Source organism: Scomber scombrus, chromosome 10 (assembly GCF_963691925.1).
Source record: "Scomber scombrus chromosome 10, fScoSco1.1, whole genome shotgun sequence".
In the NCBI taxonomy this organism is placed as follows: domain Eukaryota; kingdom Metazoa; phylum Chordata; class Actinopteri; order Scombriformes; family Scombridae; genus Scomber; species Scomber scombrus.
The window spans coordinates 5,914,173-5,937,323 of NC_084979.1; the positions used below are offsets into that span (position 1 = coordinate 5,914,173).

Here is a 23,151-nt window from a genome sequence, read left to right on the forward strand (position 1 = left end):
CTACTACACCACACACAAAAATATGATACTGTGGTCTATACCCAGAAATAAGGCACAGCTAGACGCCAGCTTGAGACCTGCGAGATTTCATAGGCAAATATCTGCACAAGCTGTACAAGAAACTGACTAGAAATACTTTCATCTAATACAACTATTGTAAAGTAGGCTAAATGAACTCCATTTCCCAAACACAATGAATGCAAATCTCTTACAAGTCAACACACAATTGTCCACACAGGCAAACAAATTTAAGCATAAATCCTCCCTTTGTGCGCCACTGTTGTTATTCTTTAACGGTTATTTTTGTCTGAATGAGTTCTTTTGTGCATTTCTTCCCCTGAATAAATGTTTCTCCTCAATGGTTTACTTAAGAACATTACATCAAGAAATCCACGGTGTCGGTAAAGCACCCATTTGAAATTCCTACATATATAGACTATGTAGAAACAAATAGTCTTTCCAACAGCTCTTTTCACTCTAAGACAGCAAAAAACATCTTCCCTGTAACACAGCAATTCCCTAACCGTCACCCACAACGCCTAAGTACCTATTAACTTAGCATGCCCGAGTGAGATTATAAACGAAAGGCCTCCAGCCCTGAAAATAGAAACCCTACAAGGAAATATCATGGCATTTTCCCTTTAGGTCAATATGGCAGGTAGGTTCTAAGGTCCAATACACTACCCTGCGAGGTCTTGGTAATGGATAGGCTGGGGACACAGTTGATAGCACGGATTATGTGCGCTGGGCACTAAAGACATGAGTCGAGGTATTGAGGCTGCAGTGAGGCAGTGCCAAGATCAATAGCTCATTACATGGTGCTGTCCGGCCAGGCCATGGAGGCGAGGCTGGCAGTCCACCAGGGGGATTACTGGTGTGATTGTCAGGGAGATGGAGAGACGACCTGTCCCAGGAGGGAGACTGGGACCAGGGCCTCTGTGCATGCTCAGGGCAGAGTGCTGGCTCTAATGTAGCTCTCATGCAGCATTCAGATTTCTCTGGGGGCACAAGATTTAGCACAATGACGCTCAGTGTGAAGCAGTTTGGTCACATTTTCGCCAAAGGAGATTTGTATTTATGAATTCTAATCCTGAATTGAATGTTATGGTAATGTGGGTTGCTGCTGAATCTCACAAATGTTTTTTCCACTTGTTCCTCTGGTATGTTTGTCTTGATTTGAGCTTAATCACATGTATTGACTCTTGAATCAATGCTGCTTTTACCACTAATGTTTCTGTCTTTCTATTTTTGTAGTTTGGCAGGACAGAAGTAATCGATAACACTCGGAATCCAGATTTTGTCAGGAAGTTTGTCCTGGATTTCTTCTTTGAAGAAAAACAAAATCTAAGGTTTGATGTGTAAGTATGCTGACAGCATTTCATTTCTGAATACATCTGAACTTGTTTAATTCTATGTTATTATGTTTTATACTATGTCTATTACATCCTGCTATGTGAATACTTAGATTCAGAGTAACTAACCTAAAGTAACAATGCCTTTGATTACATTTGAATAATTTGTCTTTCTGCAGGTCCTTAGTTGAGTGTAAGGCTAATCTGATTCATTAGGAAAAATGAACAGTCCAATCACTGCGATAACTGGATTATGGGATGTCCGACCACGGAAGGAGTTTTTTAAATAGTCCACTTACCAAGGCCACTTGCTCACTGATTAAATTAACGTCCGTCTACCCACTTGGCTATACTGTTCAATTGACCGAACAGTTATCCTTAATCAATAGCAGGGAAAGATCACATACATGTCTCTGAAGTTTTAATCAGAAAGGTGCTTTTATTGTTCAGTGAGGTCTGTCGGCAGTTGCTTACACTGTTGGGGGGATTTGTGTGAACATGAAAATGTAACAGGAACACTGTTTGCTTGACCTCAGAGCTTTCTTAATTGCTTTGCAAGGCCATTTCTGTGTCTAGTGTCAAAATAATAAAACATTTTGTAAAACAACCCTCTGCTTGCATGACTGATGGATGAACACTAGTATATACTACAGTGGCATTAAGCTGTAGCCTTCACATTACATCTATATTCTGAACAGAGTTGGTGGATGTCTAATGCTGGGTGACACACTCATATATTAACAACCTGGAAAGACTTTACAGTAACATGAATGTAATACAGAAATTCCACAAGAAACTTATACTGAAAGATTCCTTCAAAATTTGCCTGGAAGTTATATTTGCGTTAATATTCATGAAGGATGTATTGTCATATTTTAGAGGAAGCTTAGCTTATGCTACAAATCTTTTTCTGTCATCGTCTTTGGTTTCATATTGTTGCACTAATTACATTCAAGTCATAGTAATAATGTGTTGCCTTGTCAAAACTAAAAAGATGTGAAAGAATAAAGAAAACACCAAGGTTTTGCTTAGAAAAAAAGACATTTTATAGTGCAGCTGTTTCATGTCATCCTCCATTGATCATCGTCTCATAGTACAATTATCTATCAAGGCTACAGAAAAGGAGCCGATTGTAACAGACCCTCAGAAGTCTTTCAGATTTGCAATTGCAATGTAAATACTGAATTTTAAAATGTAATCCATTACACTACTGAAAAAAGTAATTCCATTACCGGCACACCCCGGTAACCTACTGTTAAAGACGCATGCCATCTAACTACAACTTTTACAGGTTGATTCTGGCTGTGGACCTTTATTTCATTTCATAAACCATCTCTTGCTCCCCATTTCCTGTCAACTCTCTTTACTATCCTACTTAATAAAAAGTACCACATTACTGTAACACATTACTCAGTAATACTGCCCAACTCCGATTATTAATAGCAAAAAAATGAAGCAGGGAAATCTGTGCTTTTGGAAGTAAAAGCTTTATTGTTACATGTAGTTGCTCTAAATCTCTTTGAACTTGATGTCCATCATCTATGTGTTTCCCACAGGTACAATGTGGACTCCAGAAGCTGTAACATTTCCAAATACGTAAGACTGACAACTTTCCTCAAGCCTTGTTTACCACTGTATTCAGCATTACTCATGCCGTTGAACCCAATTCACAGTGAATCAGCGGCAGCCAATTCTTTACTGAGCATGAGTAAATTCTCATTGAGTATACAATAAACTGTAAATCTTTCTTTTGACAATTTGTTTTGTGTCTTCTTAAAAAATCAAATCATACCGGAGAGCAGAAGGTGAGTAGTGTTCAGGAGTTCTCCTTCCTTCATTTTTTAATTCTTTATTTCAGGTGTATTGTAATTTTCTCCGATTGTTTCATCTCATTTCATCAAGGACCAATACCAACCGCTCCCACCTGGAAAGCTTCCCCTGTTGTATTGTTCCTCATTTTGTCTGTCTGCATTTTATCAGTCGCTCAGGTAAAGCAATTTTCACAACTCGACTTCAAAGTGAAAGCAGCTGCTGTTGTTTGAGACAGTGTACTACCCCAGATTGTGTGTGTGTGTCAGAACATTTACACTCACACATTCAGTTTGCAGGACTCACACCTACACCTGCTCGCGCCCACGCACGACATTCATCTACACATAGTCTCTGCCCTTGTTGCTGCGCAGGAGTTTTTTGTGTTGTTTTTTTTTATTTTGACATATCTTTTCTCGGTAGTGTGTGGGCTAGTTGTAAACTTCTGTTCAATGAAAATGTTTCTTTTCTACTATAAGGACCTTACGCACAGTGTAGACCTTTGAAGAATAATCAGGTCAACAAGCACCTGAATAAAGCAGTCCACTTGGACTTCCTGGGCTTGACCTAGTTGAGTTAATGCATGCTTATATAAAAAGGTGGAATTAAACTCTAAATCTTGTGCTTAATTTAATATGACAATTCAATAAAATTAGATTAAACATTAATGAAAGTTTAATGACATCATTCTCTCCATTGCTATCCTTATTGATTTTATAGGCTTTTATAATTGCTATTGAACCTATTATCTTAAGTGTTAACCCTGTTTATTAAACCCCATAAGGTCTATAAATGTGAAGTGTGATTTGTTTGGTCACATATTTTAATAGTGTGGGTCTCTTGTGACATTCGTGGTACTTATAAACTCTTTAAAAAAAAAGAGTTTATGAGCTCTTTAAAAAAAAAGGGAATTTATGAATACCAGGCACACCATGGTGTCTTAGAAATGTGTTAAATTAAGAATTGCACCATTCCTGAGTACCTATAGGTTGTATTTACGGTACTTTTCTGATACATAGAGCCTGTTCTCAAACCTTCTTATGGACCTGTCATACAATTAATTCTCTCTCATCTACCTTTGTTCCCCCTCAGGACTTTCTGGGCCAGACCTTCTGTACCCTTGGAGAAATCATCGGTTCCACTGGAGGACACCTGGAGAGGAGTCTCTCGTAAGTACCCCCACGCTACAGTTTTTCATTCATACAAACATTGTAAAAATGCCTTTTTTTTCTCTGGTGTTGAATCATATTCATCAATCTATCTAAGGAAGGATACTTTGTATGTATGTCCTTTGCGTATCTCTTTAAACATTTATTCAATCGACTTCTTACGTGGCCGGTAAATTGCCAGGGAAACAAGGTAGTGATGTCTCGAATTTGGTGCAATTTCGACATGCGATACCTTTAATATGAATAGGTTAAACTTTGAATACACCAGCGATCAGTGAGCTTGAGGGTTCTGCTAGAGCTTCAGTGCTCTGCTGACTGCATCCTGAATGCGAGGGAAAGATCAGAGACGAGGCGTGACACGAGTTAGAGAAAAGTGTTCAAAAGAGAGAAAAGTAGACAGAGAGTTAAACCAGAGCTTTCAAACAAGAATGAACACTCTTACCCCGTGTTTAGACAGAAAACGTTGTGTGAACAGTACATTTAACAGGTCAGCAGCAGTGCTTGAACCGTTGTGTCTACACAGGATGCGTTCAGGTACACAGTCGAGCGTAGGCCACCAGCCTTTTGGAAGCTTTCAGATCTCAATGCACGGAAATATTTCTTCAGCTGGGCAAAATGAGAGTGAAATGAGTCCCTGCCTCTCTGCATTCATTAATAGCTACTGTTGAAAACAACATTACATGAGCCATCTCACTAATGCAATGCGTAAAAACTCACCGACTTTAAATAGCCTTGTCCATTATATTGTTAGATTAGAGTGTGAGAGGCCGGATCAGCCTGCTGCATCACTGCACACTGAGCTATTGTCACTGAAGTAGTATTGAGTTTTTATTATGTTAGACAAAAGCGACCCAAGCCTGCAACAGTAGACCGATATGAGGGAAGTCAGTATAACTTATTGACACTTAAATACAGAATCTGCTCATATCTTCTGGAGAGAGATATCTGGAAGGGAGAAATCAATGCTTTTTTTCCCCAGATAGTAAATGTCTACTCATTGCAAGCAACAAGCACCTGTTTTATTGCATCACTGCAGCATTAGATAACACAGTGTATTCTGAGGAGTGAAAGAAATGCTTGGAAACAGAGAGAGATGTGATGTCAAAAAGGTACAAGCCAGATTTCAACCCAATTTTATTGAAAGGATAAGGAAACCTGCTTTGGCCACCCATACACTGTGAAGGTCATCATACAGGGTGCAGGGAAACAACTCAAGTCCTCACAGCACTCATTGTCAACAATGAGCAGCATATGAATGAGATGTATCATTTTAGATGGATAAGCATAACTGCAGCTCAGCGTCTGTCTGCATCTCATCTTTTTTTGGGGCGAGGAACGTGTTTGTGAATATTTACATGATCATGACTTTTATGACAAACATCGATTTCCTCATGCATGTACATCGAGCGGTGCATGAGCTGATTTGGAAGATAGTGGAAGTCTCTAAACGCCGAAACAAAAGTAAACGGGTAATTGACTGGGTAATATTATCATTAATCCTGTTTGCCCGAGGGATGCAAATTTGCATCATAATTCATCGTATACCCTTTAAGCCCCAGTAAACCCACTTTGAAATCACTTCTTATAAGTTGATTTCTCGGTTTATGATAAAATTGGGTTCCTCTATTTTTTGGCACTATTTTTCTTTTTACACTGCTATGGCTCGGAATGTCCCATCAACATGTTTTTTCCCCCCAGAATCCTGACAACCACTCCCAACCATTATTTGTGCTGTGCATAATGTCTGTACATAATGACATAAATGACAAGTCACATTTGCAATTTTACTTTTTTGCCTAAAAAAAGTCTCCTAGAGCCCATATAGTACTACTCAAATGCAAAATGATGGCACTTCCAAATAGCATAACATGAAGAACCAATATACACCATGCCTGCGTGACACTTACAATGATTATGCCATAGGCCTATAAATAAAGGAAGAAAACACCCTAAGGATCCGAGGGGTTAATAAAGTCAAAGACCAACAGAACAGAGAACAAGAGGCACAGGAAGAAGTAGGTGATATCATGAGGCTTTGTGAGCTGTTTCTTGCAGTCAAGCCAGTGGACAGTACTTTCTATAACAATTCTTGGGCAGATCAGAGACTCAGGACACAAGGTAAGATTAAAAAAAATAGGTAAAGTCTTTAATGGAAACCAAGGCAGTCATTCATCGGTAAGTCAGCCAAAATGAAACTAGCAAATCCAGGCAGGGAGTATGCAAAATCCAAAACCTAGAGAATAAAAAGCAAGGTCAAAAACCATGGATACTTAAAGTAGGAATAAATGCTGGAAAGCGATGAACGCACAAGGATGAACAAAGGACAATCCGGCAACGGAGCCAGGAAAACAGGGGAGTGTATGTATGGGGTTTGCTGATAACAAAACCAGGGGCAGGTGAGTAATTGGAAGCAGGTGTGGATGATCAAGGGAGAGGAAGACACGTGAGGGCAGGAACTCAAACGACAAGATGTGTGAGTACAGCAAAGTAAAACAGGAAACACAACAGGCAGTGATTAACAGGATGTTACACCTGCCTGCTTACCATGACAGTTGGAGCTGTACCTCCACCTTCTTCTTAAGTGTCCCAGGTGGTGGTGACATGACCGCCACCATGTGGTCACCACCACCTGGGACGCCTCTGAACAGAGCTAAAGCTGAAGCTTTCAAGGTAGCCAAACAAGCAAGTTAATTTGAGCTTGAAATAGCTCACAATGAGGATTTTATATTTTATTAATATTTTTTCCAGAGTTTCTTCTTGCTGTCCAAGTTTGCCAATTTTCACTCCCTTCAGGGATTTTGGCATCAATGCTCATGGAAGTTTAGCCCAACCAGCAGCAGCAGCTCTGCCTATTAAAATGTTCGTATAATTATTACTCCAATCTGTCCATAGCAAGTTCACCAGAGTTTGTAGAGTCTGGACTGTTAGTAAAGTGTATAAATCACTGCCACTGACTTCAGCGGGACTTGATGATGAGTCCAGCCGGCTCAGGGGCCCCTGCAGCTGCCCCCTGCCAGTAGCGCTATTGACATGTTTTAGAAAGCTTATCATTCTCAGACAGACCAAACAGTCAGTCAGCCATGGCTCGCTGTCAGTCCAAATGCCATGGTGCCAGGTGAGCGAGGTAGGAAGAGAGAGAAACACAAAGAGAGGGGAAGGAGAGAAATAAAGTATTATTACACATTTTGGCATTATTGGAACATGAATGTGATGCCAGAGCCTTTAGACACACACAAACACAAAAGTAGTCTTTAACCCTGACATCATAAATGATGCCTTCTTTTAAACTATATGCTTACAGAAATGGCAACACAGAAGAGAATTATAGATTTATGTCCTTTACTTTAATTAAATGGAATTTTAAAGATAGGTACAATTACTCACAGTCATCACATACCTGCCATAAGTGCCATGTAATAAATCATCTTTTCACTGTATCCATTAATGGAATTCACCTTGAGGAGAGAAATGAGAAAAGTGACATAAGTGAAAGGTTACATACAATAAGACCCCAGTCTGAATGGTTCTCATAATGACTTATTCTGTGATTAATGGGGGACAATGGAGCTTAAAGACACTGACAAGGGGGATTCTCAACGCTGTCCTGATATTAGACCAATCTATCCATCACATGAAGGAGGTGGTTGTACAAAAACACTTGCAGCATGTTGGAATTTGAAAAGAAAGGTATGTGTAGCCTGAATTTTAATTTAGAAAAAAATTATTGTGCAAGTCAATATTGCAAAATTTGTCTCAATCATGAATGTGTCTAAAAAAAAAAAAAGTCTGCTGCTACCACATTTCAGACATAGTTTTGGTGTTAATGAAGAAATATTTTTTATGTAACTTTAAGGCCTAACAATCTTGTTAAATGCAACTTTTAAACATTTTTTTAACATACTACAACCTGCATTGCTCATATCTATGTTTAGTTGCTAGCAATCTTCTTCCCTGCCGTTGCTAGTACTTTAATAGCACTTAAAGATCAGTGGAAAAAATGTGAAGCCATTGGCAGAAATTTGTCCTTGGGGAGCGTGGACACATTTTATCAGTATTTCTTACCAGGGTAACCCTAGATAGTCTATTATAGTCAAGTTATAATATGTATTATATATATACAATATAATTTATTTATAGGTTATTATGCAATGGTCTTACTGGTCCCGCCCACTTGAGATCAAATTGGACTGAACTAAAATGAGTTTGACACCCCTGATCTAACATGTGTATTTAAACCTCAGCACACATTGAGCAACACTAGCACTCTTATGGAGTTGTGTTTCTACCTACATGATGAATGTTATTTCAGTAATCACTCTCAATGTCACTGATTTTTGAATTTAACAAACACCTGGGGAAAAAATATGGCTCTTTAGCAGATAAATGCTAGTTTCTAACTGCTGTTTGGTGCTGGGCAGGTCAGAGCTTTTCCACTGTGGATTCAAACCACGCTGAGAGGGCTGAGTTAGCACCAAAACAGTAAAATCACAGGCTGAACTAGTGCTTAAAGACACTAATACACTCTGTAGAGCTGCAGAGTGGAGTTATAATGGAAGTTCATTGCTTCAAGTGATACCTTTCACATTATACATGGTCGTTCGTTCCATTAGTAACATCAAGTATTGCTCAGTGAAGCTTTACATTTATACCTGCACTCAAACTATCTGAAAGAAAAAAATATTATTTCACCAGTTTGGAAGTGCTTAAATACAATGACAAATCGAATCTGACATTTTATTTCCCATGATCACCAAAAAAATGTTTTCCTTTATATCTCAATTATTGTCTCCAATGCAAATATCCATCCTAAAATACTTGAGACAAAAATACCTGCTGGCCTTGATTCCCTTTAAAGTGTTTTAACGGTTTAACAAGTGAAACAATACAGCTGAGATACATAACTGTCATATAACTCCCTAAAGATCCTTCACTACACTTTGTGTCTGTGGCTTTGTCACAAAAATACCTACTTCTCCTCACTGCTCTCCCCTCTCCATCACCAGCTGAGCAGTTTGGCTCCTGATGTCTGCAAAGATTTAACAAACAGCAGAATAAAACCAAAGGGAACAGCTATAGAATAATAGTTTTGATTTTTTTTTTTTAAAGGCTAAAAATCTAAGAAAAACGAAACAATGAGAAAACAACAAAGCACAATCACTATTCCTCCCATATGGTCAGTGTCTCTAATGGCTGCCTGCAGGGAATAGACAGCTGTCTGGAGCCTCTGATAGATCAGACACAACAAAGCCCAGGGGTAGAAACAAGGGAAGATGAAGGGAGAAAGGAAAGGAAAGGGAGAAATGTGAAGGGTGACAGACAACTCACTAGACCAAGGAGAGAGGGAGGAGGGAATGCATCGAAAGGAAAAGAGGTGAGGATGGTGAAGTCGGGATAAAGGAGGTGTGGGTGATAGAAAGAGGAAGATAGATGCAGGGAAAGGAGGGACAGAAAAAGACAGATTTGTGTTTACTTTCCAAACTGTAAAGTCCTCTCTATATGTGCTGTCATTTAGAAGACTATGCACTCCTGGAGCAAGCTGTGAGAGACTATACACACATGCACACACATGCACACGCACACACACACACAAAAGGCTTGGACAAAGAAAACAAAGACCCTGTATATAGAAAAAAACTTCGAAGTGCACATAGATTATCGATTGTTTTTCTGCATTTGCTGTCATCAAACACACACACACACACACACACACACACACACACACACACACAAACATATATGGCTGTGGTAGCCTCCTCATGTTGGTGGGTGTACATTTTTAAAGGGTCAACAATTTTAGAAACGGGCTTCATGCTGCGTGGCAAACTAAGCACTCTTTCCCACTTTACCTGTGTGTTGCCATGGCAACCGAGGGGGGCTATTAGCCGAGGCGGTATAAGTATAACAATGATCCAAAATACTGCCCCTTGAAAATAAAAAAGGGGAGCTCAGCGGGATATATTATATGGACACCCATACTGTACGCCCATATACCAGAACTGATGTTTGTCTGGAGCACACATACACATGCACATATAATATGAATTCCTCTACATGAAGTAGAGCCGTGATGAGCATCAGCTAAAACTTTTTAACTTTAGCAAATCGTCACCGCTGACAGTTGACAAGTGAGCAAAAATAAATAAATAAATAAAATCAAACAAATCACTCATTTGTTCATGTAATGTGGAAAAATGAAGCCAATCTATTAACAATCCCACATGCTGCCAGTCAGACAGATGTAGATTGATGAGGTGGACAGCGAGCTAAATAAGCTGCAGGCAGGGATGCTTATGTTGCTGGGTGTGTGTGTGTGTGTGTGTGTGTGTGTGACGGCATACCAGACTCTCATGAAATCATACCTGTGTGGATTTCACAGTGGGACACATTGGTCTGTCAGAGGATAGGGTGTATAATTGAGGGCAGTTGGGGTGGGATGTCATCCACTCTGTGGCTGGAATCACACAGACAAATACCAATGCACCCATGCCACAAACTTTTAAAGAAAAAAATGAATTGTCAGCCACACTAACATAATACTGCCTGCAACCTGCCACAGTTTCCCACCCCTCACAGAGGAGAAAATATGTTGTTTTGTTACAGAGCTGCTGCTGGAGGAGGGGGCATCTGCAGATTTTTCTCTTATATTGTTGCTGCACAGAATAACACAAACTGACAGGCAGAGACTCATTACTACAACGTGTTTTTTTTACCCATATGACATTGAAGAGAGATTTTCACTTCATTGTATTATAAAAGCATCTCAGGTTGGGATATATGACAATATAGGCTATACCACGCTATTAAATCTGTCAACTGTAATTTTTCCATTCTGTTTATGTCAATCCCTTTTATATATATCTTTTTAATATTGTTTTGTGTGTGACACCACTGTGGGCAATGTTGCAAATCAATGAGCAAGACTGCTTTACATGTTTGGACAAAAATAGACATTCCTGTCTTGTTATTTTAGTTTCTCAATTGAAAATCTATTTCACAATGTATATCAATATCGGAAAAACATTCATAGTTTCTGAAGGATACTTCTGTCATGTAGAGCTACCAGTGACAACAATAATTCGCTAATCTTCTAAAATGAAACAAGTTCTTTAATGACAATATGACAGACCAACATTAGCACAGCAGGCTTAGGGGTTCTAGACCTTCTTCCAGGTCTTCACCTCTGAGAAATCATTGCAAACTGAGACTTTCATGAACAGAGAACAAGAACCAGAAGTAGAACAACAGTCAAGATTTTGGAGGGTTGGTGTTGCTCAAAATGTAATCTTTTCCAAGCAACATTCATATGACATGCCTAAGCATTCCCTGGCTTATTCCAATCAGTTAGCTTGAATATTTCCTTAAGGAAGGTATTCCTACAAGGTGACCAAAGAAACAGGGTGGAAATTTCTGACACAACTTCACTTACTTTCAAGTTGCATGGAGAAGGAAAAAAAAGAAAGTCAACATGTTTCGGCTTTCAGCCTTCATCAAGGTCATCCCTGATGAAAGCTGCAAACCGAAACTTGTTGGTCTATTAATAAGGTGCTCCTGTTCTACAAGTGTTGCTGGAGCTTTGACTTTCTACAAGGTGACCAAAAAAATCATGGGTTTTCTCAAAAAAGACAAGGAGTTAATGAGCCACCCTGCTGAGAAACCTCATCTTTAGCCGCTTTTATCTGCAATGTCATTCTTTCAACTGATAGCCGAAGATTTTAATGAAGGGAAGAATAAAGTGTGGCCAGTAAATTGAGAACGTTGCATTGTTTTCATCATTGTCAGTCTGATACAAAGCATTGATGCAGTGATTGCCCACAACAGGCTGTCAGTCTCACAATTCTTTTAGCATGAGTGAATAAGACAACAACTGAAGTCCTTACTTGGGGCAGATTCTCCCCTCTTGATTTTTTTTTCCCATAGAAGAGTCATAGTTTCAGAACTGGAGATGCTGATTCCATCATGCATTCAAAGGGTTCTTGTTAAAAAAACGTTCCACGAAAGGACGTCCATCAGTTTGTGTACAGTATGTACTAATGATTGCAATGCCACAAATGAGTTTGTGAAACTGGGTGGAGGTTTCTGGAATAACTACTTCTAAGGTGCATGGAGAAGGGAAAAAAGTTCCAGCAACACTTGTAATAAAGAAGAATTAATAGACCAATGTGTTTCGGCTTGACCCTTCATCGGGGTCATCATAAAACACATTACAAGCAGTATTTAAATGGAGTATTTAAAAAGCAGAACAAATTTAAAAAGGTCCAAAATATGGTGACAGTCATGTCATTTATTGGATACTCCCCTTGCCCCCCCTCCCTTTCTGGAACAATGATTGGCCTGAAGTCACATGACCATATACCCAACCCACCTTGGTAGATTACCTATTGGGTTATACATATCTGGATGCCCATTATTGGTTATTTTTTGTATATTTTTTAAATACCGTTTGTAATGTGTGTTATGATGACCCTGATGAAAGCCATAAGCTGAAATGCATTGGTCTATTAATAAAGTTATTCTGTACTACACATGAGTTTGAGGAAAGGTTATCCACAATTGAACAATTATCATGTTTTGAATTCTCTTTTTCAAGCATATTGTGGTCTTCAGTCAGAATCCATAGAGGTCTTATGAATCCAAAAACAGAAAACAACACATTATACAATTAGCAGAGACCACAGACCTTGGCCTCACCTTGGTATCCTGGTTGTACCAATGAATGAAGAAACAAGCGAGGAGGCAAGGGACTCCTCTGTCAGTCCCACACTGAATGTCATTAAATCAATGCAGAGAATATAAGAACAGTCTGAGAGTTGAGGGGGTGAATTGAATTCAACAGCAACTTCTGTAGCACTTCCTACAAAAAAGACCTCAGGGAACATGGTGGCAGGCACTTTCCTGATCTAAAGAACACACAAAGCACAAGAGTAGCACATTACCCAGACTCCTTGATTATCCTTGAGAGAGTACAAAGCTGGCCCAATGGAGGGAACTAATATTGTGAAGTCTGGTGAAATGAAGTTAGTTAGCGACCTGAATTTCAAGCTGAAACAGAGTCACTTGCCTATAGCTACTGTAGAAACTAATTAGCAAACTTGCTTATCTTTAAAGGTCATGAATGCCACAGTCACAAGTTAACCTTTACTGCATGTTTCATTCAGATGATTTAGTTGTTGTCAGTCACCATTAGTTTTGTTTAATTAGGGCTTTGACTCCAAGCAATGAGATATGACATACCGATGACATTATTTTTGACATTACATTCAATTTCGCTCTTAACAATAGAACTCATGTACAATGTCGCTCTCTCTCTGTATATGAATCTCTCTCTCTTTATACACACATAGATACACACACCAGCATCCTCATTGTGTGTCCCCTGTGGTCTGTGTCCTACAGAACAGTCACCTGCCATCTGGTATGGTGGCTCAGGTCTCATCTGTCCAGCTCTACTATGACAGGCACGAAGATGAAACACTTCTGCTACTGCTGTTCTTCTGTTAAAACCTTATCAGCCCCAAAATCAAATATGTGACATTTAATCTTGCTCCTGCTGCAAATGTGATTTTTAAAAAGTATATCCATGTACATGTCGATTTCTCAACTTCCGTGGCACCCGCGTCATAGTTCAACAAATACCACATCATCATCGTGATTCTCAGCTCATTTGAGATTTTGGAAAACTATTATTTGTTTATCAATCTCAATTTTCCATTGAAAAATAAAAACAGCTTCCACTATGCAGCAGATGAATCAGCACAGAGATCTACAACCCCAGCTGGCAAGAATTAGTTGTTACTTTATCTTGTAAACCGAAGATATGTTTGCAGTCGGTTCTGTTTGAGCAAGTGGAAATGATCTTATGGCTAGTTTCATGCTTGGCAGCTTGAAGCGTCTCTTGGCAGATAATGTGACAATGTTGATCTCTAACAGTCGTGGACACAGACAACACTTGTATTCTGTTAGCCACAACAAAGGGTTTGTTTTAAGATAAGATCATCACGACTGAATGATGAGAAGTTTTTTTTTACCAAGAGAGCTGCAAAACAACATGCTGATTATCTCATGGCTGTTAGAATAATTGTAATTTATATATATATATATATATATATATATATATATATATATATATATATATATATATATATATATATATATATATATATATATATATATATATATATATATATATATATATATATACAATATTTTAATGTTTCACCATGCATTGTTTTATCTGTTATTTGTTAATGATATTTTTTGTCCAGGTATGTGTAGTAGTTGTGAACTCATCAAAATTACAGTATTATCTCGATAATGTCCTGTTTTTGTTTTCTTCACTTTAATCATCAAATCAAATTCAAAGTCAAATTTCAAAATAATGTTGGTGGCAGTAAGTCATGACTGTGATTGTGGCCTAAAAGAGCTGCTCTTCTGCTTTTATACAGTTGTAGCACCATTTATCATAGTTATATCTGTCTTCTGGGTCACTGTTGCTCTGTATCATCATTTCTGCAACTTCACCTACAGGCTGATTAAAAACAACAGGAGCAAATGAAAGTCTTATTAAACGTATACTGTAGAGCATCAATAACTTGTATAGGGCATTTTTTGGCAAGATTTGTTGGGCATGAATCCCAGAAATATTAAGGCCTCCAAGAAGAAACTAGTCCTCAGCTTTGAAGCCTTTTTCTAAGTCCTAATCATCTGTGATAAAGGCAACTCCTGTCAGCTTGATCGATGACTCCATCCTCAGTCCATTTACCCAGTTAACATTTTGAGAAATGCTTTTGATTTGTTTTCATGTCTTAATTTATTCTCTACAAAACATAATACACAAGCCACAAGGTTACACTTGACTAACAAAATACTTTTAGTGCTAATTAACAGACACACTGTGAAATTACTTTTAAAAACTTACTTAGCAACATTTTTCAGGTTGCCATCCAATCATGGTGCAAATTTTAACCAAAAGTTCAGAAAATCGATAAAAGCAAATGTGAAACGTGTGTTTCCATCCAGTACTGTTCTGCGAATATTAATGGCATCACATTAAACAGTAGGTGGTGCTGTTTTGCCTATTGATTGCAGGGGGACCACAAAAAGAAGAAGATGATTCATTGAACAGTCAAAGTTAAAGCGATGTAAAACACATCATACTGAATTTTGAACAGTTAACATCACATCTTCTTGCATTTGGAAGCCTTTTGATAACAGTTCAGTGTCAGTTATACAAACAAGTATTGAATGCTCCCCATAGACGAATAAAATCACATGCTTCCTGTACATCATCATTTTAAATGATGCTAAATCAGTTTCCATTAAACTTTGTTGCATTTTCCTAGATCAACTTTTCTCTTTCAACTGTAAAAAACATTTTCGCGATAATTAGACTTTTTCCAAATGTCCGATGTTTCCTCTCGTGTTTTTCAATATGCATATTGAAAAACCACATGGAAAAAGGTGGATGGAAACCAATTTATTGAGGTTACAAATAAATGACAACACAACTTTATCTGTAAGAGCCATATTACACCAGTACTGCTGTTCTGAATACAAAAATGTCCTGTCATCAGATAGGATACAAGGCCTGCATTTTCAAATGTAATTTCCAGGAAAACAAATAATGTTATATTTGGGCCAATACAGTAATAGCAACATGCAATGCCTGGCATTCATGTGGTGCATACTGCATGTTAACTATGTTGTTTTTCTCATTCTTTTCTCTTCTGATTTGACCAGTCAGCAGTGTGCAACCACACTCTTGGCCTTCATATGGGGGTTTGTCTATTTGGAGGGTTGCATGTATGTTTGCCAGCTGTACAAACAGAAAAGAAGAATGAGGGCTAGGGATGCCACAGTTCATCACATTTCTTGAATCATGTGTCCTTGATTCATACAGATTTTACAATCCTGTCCCTCAGGAAAAACAGTCCTATGTACACATCATATCTACATTTGCATATGTAAAATTATCTCTCAGGATGTTGTGTTGTGTATATGGAGTGATGATGTTCATCTCAGCAGATATCTGGTGTGACAGGCTGAAGATAACACTCTGTACAGGTGATGTCAGATTCAGGTTAAGTCTCTTCGACTGCTCTGTCACAGCTAATTTCAAGTCATATGTTTGGTAATTCACAGGACTTTAATACAACACAGCTTATAAGCAAGTCAAGTCAATGTTATTGATATGGCACCAAATCACAGCAATGACATGTTTTTTATGTAAAGCAGGTTAAGACCATAATCTTTAATTTAGAGATTCAACATTCCTCATAAGCAAAGATTTGGAGAAAAAAATCTCCTTTAATGAGAAGAAGCCTTGAACATAACCTGGCTGTAGGTGGGTGGTTATCTGCTCTGACAGAGATGCACAACAACAACAACAATAACAGCAATAATAACTATAATAAGAATTAGGGATGGGCATTTGAATACATTTTCTTGATCGCTCATCGGGAAAATTAACGATCAATTATCGATTAATCATTATTTTTTATCTTAAAAATGCCATGATACGGGATGCTTGTAAAAGCAACTGAGCCCGAAGCTCCGAGCCAAACCTCTTCACATAGCCTATCAATCAATACAGCACTCTTAAGAAAGAGGGAGAGTGAGTGACAGAGATAGTGTTACTTCACAATTATGCTTATTTAACTAGAGCTTCGTAAAGCAACAAGAGTGACTCGCCTAAAGGCTACAGTGGTAACTGTCCACTGCTAACAAAGTAAAGTAACTCCAGCATACTGATTATTGTTGATTAGCATGTTAGCATGCTCAGGGATCAGTGAGCGCAGCCTGGTGACAGTCAGTCCAGCAGCTGCAACGCTCTGACGGGACCGAAGTAGCCGGGATGCAGAGGCATTGTCGCACTATCCTGGGTAGCCTGGCCAAGGTGCAGGATTTACAATGAACTCCGTCATTTTTAGTTTGAAAAGGTCCCACGCCAAACTTCGCCTTGACCTTTTCATGTTTACGTTTGATATCTACGGCAGCTGGTAGGTAGCTGAGCCATTTTCTCTGTCAAATATCGCCCCCCGTTGGTAAGATGTCTCATTGCTGCCACATAGTGAAATTCATTGCATTGCTTCAAGACTCACACTACGCAACACAACTTGTATTTGAAACGCGCGTTTGATCGATAAAAATTTCATGTGATCGACGACATTTTTAACGATCAATTATCGATCATCGATTAATCATGCCCATCCCTAATAAGAATAGTAGAAATATGACTAATAATAAGAATAGTAGGTGTAAATGTCAAGCAGGACTATGACAGCAGGCAAAAACATCCCATGGAAGGCTATGATCCATAACCAGGCACACCAAGACCATGTTCCACAGAAACCTGTGCGATGAGGAAGCACAAAAACTCTGGGAGAGAAGCCAAGTTAGAAACATGCATTAATGTGACATGTAGGTGTACAGATGGAGAGGGGGAGGAAGAGAGAGGAGCTCAGTACATCATGGGAAGTCCCCTGGCAGTCTATGTCTATAACAGCATAAGGAGCTGGTCCAAAGAGAGCCTGGACTGGCTGATCGGTCTAATAAGCAGCAACACAGAGCTATAAGGACGCTTTGCTCTCACACGCGCTACATTTATAGTCACACAAATACACACACGCGCAGACACTCTGTAGTGTGCGCTCTGCTCGCTCACTCCAGATTCCCGGAGATTGTGTCTCATTTGCAGGCGTCAGGGAGCCGCTATCAATATGCGGGAGACTCCCGGAACTTCCGGGAGAGTTGGGATGTCTGAGTCTGACTGAATGGCACATGACCAGAGACAGCCAATCAGAAGCGTCAGTATCCAACTTGTTGGTTTTGTAGATCAGAGGCAGGATTTTAAATTCTATTCTGGATATTACAGGGAGCCAGTATAGAGATGCTAAATGGGAGAAATATGATCTCTTTTTCTAGTTTTTATCCAGCAGCATTCTACATCATCTGGAGAGTCTTTGGAGACTTCGTAGGACAGCCTGATAAGGAGATACAATATTCCTGCCTAGAAGTTACAAATGTGTTGATGAGTTTTTCTGCCTGTTTTTTGAGACAGGATATACCTGATTTTTGGAGTGTAAGGTACTGTAGTTGAGTCTCTAATTGCTCTCCTGATCAAAGATAGATCCAAGATTCCTTACAGTGGCGCTAGAGTCCAGAGTAATACCATCCAGAGTAGCTATATCTTTAGATAAAGCACAGTAATTTCAGTTTGTTTGAGTTTAGTAGCAGAAAATTGCATGTCAGCCAGATCGTTAAGTCAAGTGATCAGTTTCATCTGGTTTCATTGATAACTACAGAACTCCATGTCTAACTTTGGAGGATTCATCGTTAACATGTACAAACTGAATTAGTCTGATAAATAGGATTTAAACCAGCTTAATGTAGTTCCTTTAAAACCAATTAAGTGTTCTTTCTCTGTAATAGGATGTGATGGTCAATGGTGTCAAATGCAGCACTAAGATCTAACAAGACAAGTACAAAGAGAAGTCCTCTGTCTGATGCAATTAGGAGGTCATTTGTAACTTTCACCAGTGCTGTCTCGTTGCTATGATGAGCTCTAAATCCAGACTGAAAATCCTCACAAACTATTGTTATGTAGAAAATCACACAACTGATTAGTGACTGCTTTCTCAAGGATCTTGGAGAGAAAGGGAAGGTTAGATATTGGTCCACAGTTGTTTAAAATGCCTGACTCAAGAGTAGGGTTTTTAAGAAGAGGTTTACATTACAGCTACTTTAAAGGACTGTGGTACATATCCTGTTACTAAAGACATATTGATCATATCTAGTAAAGAAGTGCTTACTAAGGGTATGACTTCCTTAAGCAGCTTAGTTTTGATGGGGTCTAAGAGACAGGTTGGTGATTTACATGAAGAAATTGTTGAAGTTAGTTCAGGAAGACTGATTGGAGAAAAATGGTCTATATCAGGTTTTACAGCTTCTAAGATTCCTGTGTTGTGTGTGTTTTTAGAGGGGCGATGGAGTCAAGCGTCATTTGCAGTGAGTTAGCATAATAGTCCTTTGTCGTATTGAGACATGGCATTTAATTAAATGCTGATGGAATTGATTCCCTAAATGTAGCTACAGCACTATTCAAGCAGAGTGTGTAAGAACTGGTGTGACGTTCACTTACACTCAGTTTGGCTATGGATGCATTTGGCCACATTTGATATTTACATGTGGTGGACATATACTAGTTGGCCTTTAAGCCACTGAAGTCAGGATCTTATATTTCTCATATATCCATTTTAACTTATCATACAAACTTACTCTTCATTTAGAAGGAGGGAATAATTGTTTTATCAAATTTCAGACGTATCTAATTACAACAATTTAAAATAACTTTTCCATTGTAGACAATATTATAGGTGGTTTAGTTGTAGTAGCAGTGATGGTTCTAGGTGACCAAGAGGAAAATATTGAGGTGTTTTCTGCTTATACAGAATTTGAAGTGAACCCTGGTAAGATGTTACATTTAATAATTAAGTGATGTTGAAGATACTTCTCCAGTTGAAGTATTGAATGCTCAATGATGAGCATGTAGTGTTTATATTATATATACAATACACGACAGAGAGGTCATAACTGGTTTTAGAGTGGCCTTGGAAAACGATGGAAACAAACAGATTAGATAACTGATCTGGTAGGTACTGCAGAGAAAGAGGGAATTGCACTGATTGAATGAAATGCTTAGGAAATGAGTTTAGTGTTTAGGGGATAAACACAGGAGGAAGAATGAATTATCTGAGTTAAAAGAGAAATAAGAGCTCCAAGATGAGCTGACCCTCCAGGTTTATCTTGCAGCAGCAGTGTGAATAATGTAAACACTAACAGCAGTAGTTGTGGTTTTGGTGAATTCATTATTAACTCTATTAGCTGTACTTGTAGAGGGTAAGAGTTAGGGTTTTCACTGTTCAGTCATCATTAAATGGGGAGGGGGGTGCTAATCAGCTGCAGTACTCTGCACCACTCAGCTCTCCAAACATCGACCCAGCCGTTTCACATAGTGACAAACAAGCAACATGGCCAGCACACCTCCACAGGAAAATTCATCATTAACAAACATTTTCTACATTAATCTCTACCAAAATAGGATACAAAGACTAGCCCACATTAACATCCAGATTCCTATAATTGCACTGGGAAACACAAGGAGACGAGGAAAATGACCGACTCTAGTGTGTGTGTGTTGCTGGCTAAGTAACTGCAGATTGGAGATCACGCCCAAGCACACCTGTGTACCATCAGGCCATCAGCATGCAAGTCACCCCACACCACATGTGAAAACCACACCCATGGGGCACACATTAGACACTCATACAATACTAGTGATCACTGCACTCAAAATTAGGCTGATACAGGTCTACCCTGTTACAGGAGCATCACAATCATATAGTAAATATGGGTGCAATACAGTCATAGTGCAATATTAAAAAATAAAATTTAAAAAAGTATACTGTAATATATTATAAATCATAGGGGAGGGGTGGTTTTTTAGTTGGAACTGTTTCCAAATGTATATGGACGAGGAATTCATTACATAACATGATGATTCATCAATTTCCTATTTACTAAATTGTAAAATGAATTTGCACAAATGTACTAATACTAAAAATAGCAGCAAAAATAATAAAACATCAACAGTACATATCAAAAGTCAGCATTGTAGTGTTGTAGTGAGATGGGCTACAGATAGACCATCCAGTGTCTTTCCATACAATCACTTTGTAGAGGAAGAAGCTGTTTTTTCATCTGGTCAGTACACTCTTAAAACTGTGATACTGGCATTCTCAAACAAGCTGAGGAAATTGTTTTTGTCCATGCTGAACTAATCAGTGAAATCTCATTCTGCATTGTTTGGATAGAGTGAAAATTTGCACACAGAGCCTTCCATTGTTGATATTCCCTGAGTCATAGAACCTGGTCTGAGCCAGAGAAATAATTGGGAAGATTCCCAGAAAAAACAAACTAACATAAAAAAAACCTTTTCAAATGACAGCTGTGATCCCAATGTTAACTGGTGTTCGGTCATGAGGATATATTTCATGTCACTTCATTAATAACAGATGGCAGCTTACCTTGTTTGGCTTTCCATGAGCTACAGCTTGTAATGGAATAGCTCACAGCTGTCTCGCTTTGGCGGTATTTTGCATAGGTATCGTGGAAGATTTTGCTCAAATTCCCAATCAATACACATAAACTGCTTGCTGTTTCTTTGCTATAATATTATTCAGGTTTACAGCAATACAAATACAACATCTCTCAAATCTAAAAATCTCATGATGATAAAAAAGAACAGGCCAAATACTTGTTATGTGGAGCATTGGAACAAGCATGTCATTATTATTCTGTAGTCAGTGAGCAGTCAAGGCTCGGATGGATACTCCAGAGTCCAGGCAGCTCTTGTATCTGTTGGGTTAGCTGGCGGGTGTACAGTTGGACACACTGTGTAGATATATTCATAAATAATTCTATCACAGTAGCTGCCTTAGAGAGAAAAGTTGCATTGTTACAGCTGGCGGGCAGCATGAGTGAGAGAATCCACCGACTTTAAAACTACGTCATGGAGGGCTGTGCATTTGCAAGGCGAGGCGAGAGTGGCTTACGAAACTATCGTTGGACTTGACTTCATTTTGGTCATTCTTTCCTCCCTCTCTGACCATTTTCCTTACACGGTCACTGCTTTTTTCCTATGCCTCTCATCTTCTGTCAGTCGCCTCATTCCTTCTTCTCATTCTTTAATATCAAAGCTGAATTAGTCTGCATTAGTGGTCCTTCGAAAGGGCTGTAATTCCTCATTCTGCTTTATCGTGACACTGAGCTGGGACACGGATGAAATATTCAGAGTCCATGGACAGCAGCTTTGCCTTTTAGCTTATAGCCTCAGGCCCCCGCTTTCTAGAAGTTGGACCCCACTGAGAGTCATGGCAACAGATTAAAATGTAACACAATAACAGAAAAGAAAGGGGCTGTGATAACATAAAGAGTAATTACTTACAGTGTCAATTACGAAAGCTATTATTCATTTCTACTTTCATACCCCAAATTCAAGTATTCAAATCAGGCAGAACTGAATTACAAATCATCATTAGGAAGGCATCTTCTGAACCAGTTTTAATATGTTCTAATATCTGCTGTAGACGCAAACATTTCACATTTCACACACAATTGGGAATGTATATCATACTATGTGCAAGTGTGTGTGTGCGTGAGAAAGAAAGACATTGAAAAAGGGAGGTTGGATATCAAAGCCCAAACACATTGCCTCAGTGCCATACAATTTGACTAAGCTGTCACTGGAGCCGTCAACTGTGGAAACAATGAATGTCATTCAGTCGTGTCAGTTTTTAGCTGTTCTTTGAGCTTAAAACTACAGATATTGTTCCAACTGAATCAAACCAACACTCAAGTACTACTGGTACTTTAATGAAAGAAATACAATATAATTATTGCAATGCTTTGAAGTCAGTGTAGGATTTGTGTCATGTTGTTCAAATGCATAAAAAGCATATGTGAATGTGACAAAGTAATTTAATCTCAGAGTTGGGTTTACACAGAGCTTTCAATTGTTTCATCATTCAGCTCAGTTATTGTCACATGATACATAAAGTCTGTGTAAAGTATATATGGGATAGATAACCTCTGGTTTGGTTTGTCAAATGTGAATGTCCTTAATCTTTCTCTGTCTGTCCACTGACTCTGGGCCACCTCTTCCATGCTGTTACTGGGTCATCAACACATTGGTGATAACAATCATACCCTGACAAACTATTTAAACTATATCTTATGAATCGTTTTTGTCATTGACAGCTATGACA

General features: G+C 38.7%; 1 protein-coding gene across 2 annotated transcripts in view; it reads left to right on the forward strand.

The window, feature by feature from the left end:
- Positions 1-23,151, forward strand: part of LOC133987270 (copine-9-like) — a 78,551-nt gene that overhangs the window by 21,497 nt on the left and 33,903 nt on the right. Inside the window, exons 4-9 of one of the 2 annotated variants that reach the window (XM_062426574.1) lie at positions 1,255-1,358; positions 2,909-2,948; positions 4,254-4,330; positions 10,730-10,737; positions 12,299-12,343; positions 21,755-21,761. In XM_062426574.1, the coding sequence (XP_062282558.1) occupies positions 1,255-1,358; positions 2,909-2,948; positions 4,254-4,330; positions 10,730-10,737; positions 12,299-12,343; positions 21,755-21,761 (281 nt within the window). Of the gene's footprint in view, positions 1-1,254; positions 1,359-2,908; positions 2,949-3,154; positions 3,158-4,253; positions 4,331-10,729; positions 10,738-12,298; positions 12,344-21,754; positions 21,762-23,151 lie in introns of both variants that reach the window. The other variant, XM_062426575.1, reaches the window with a different exon arrangement.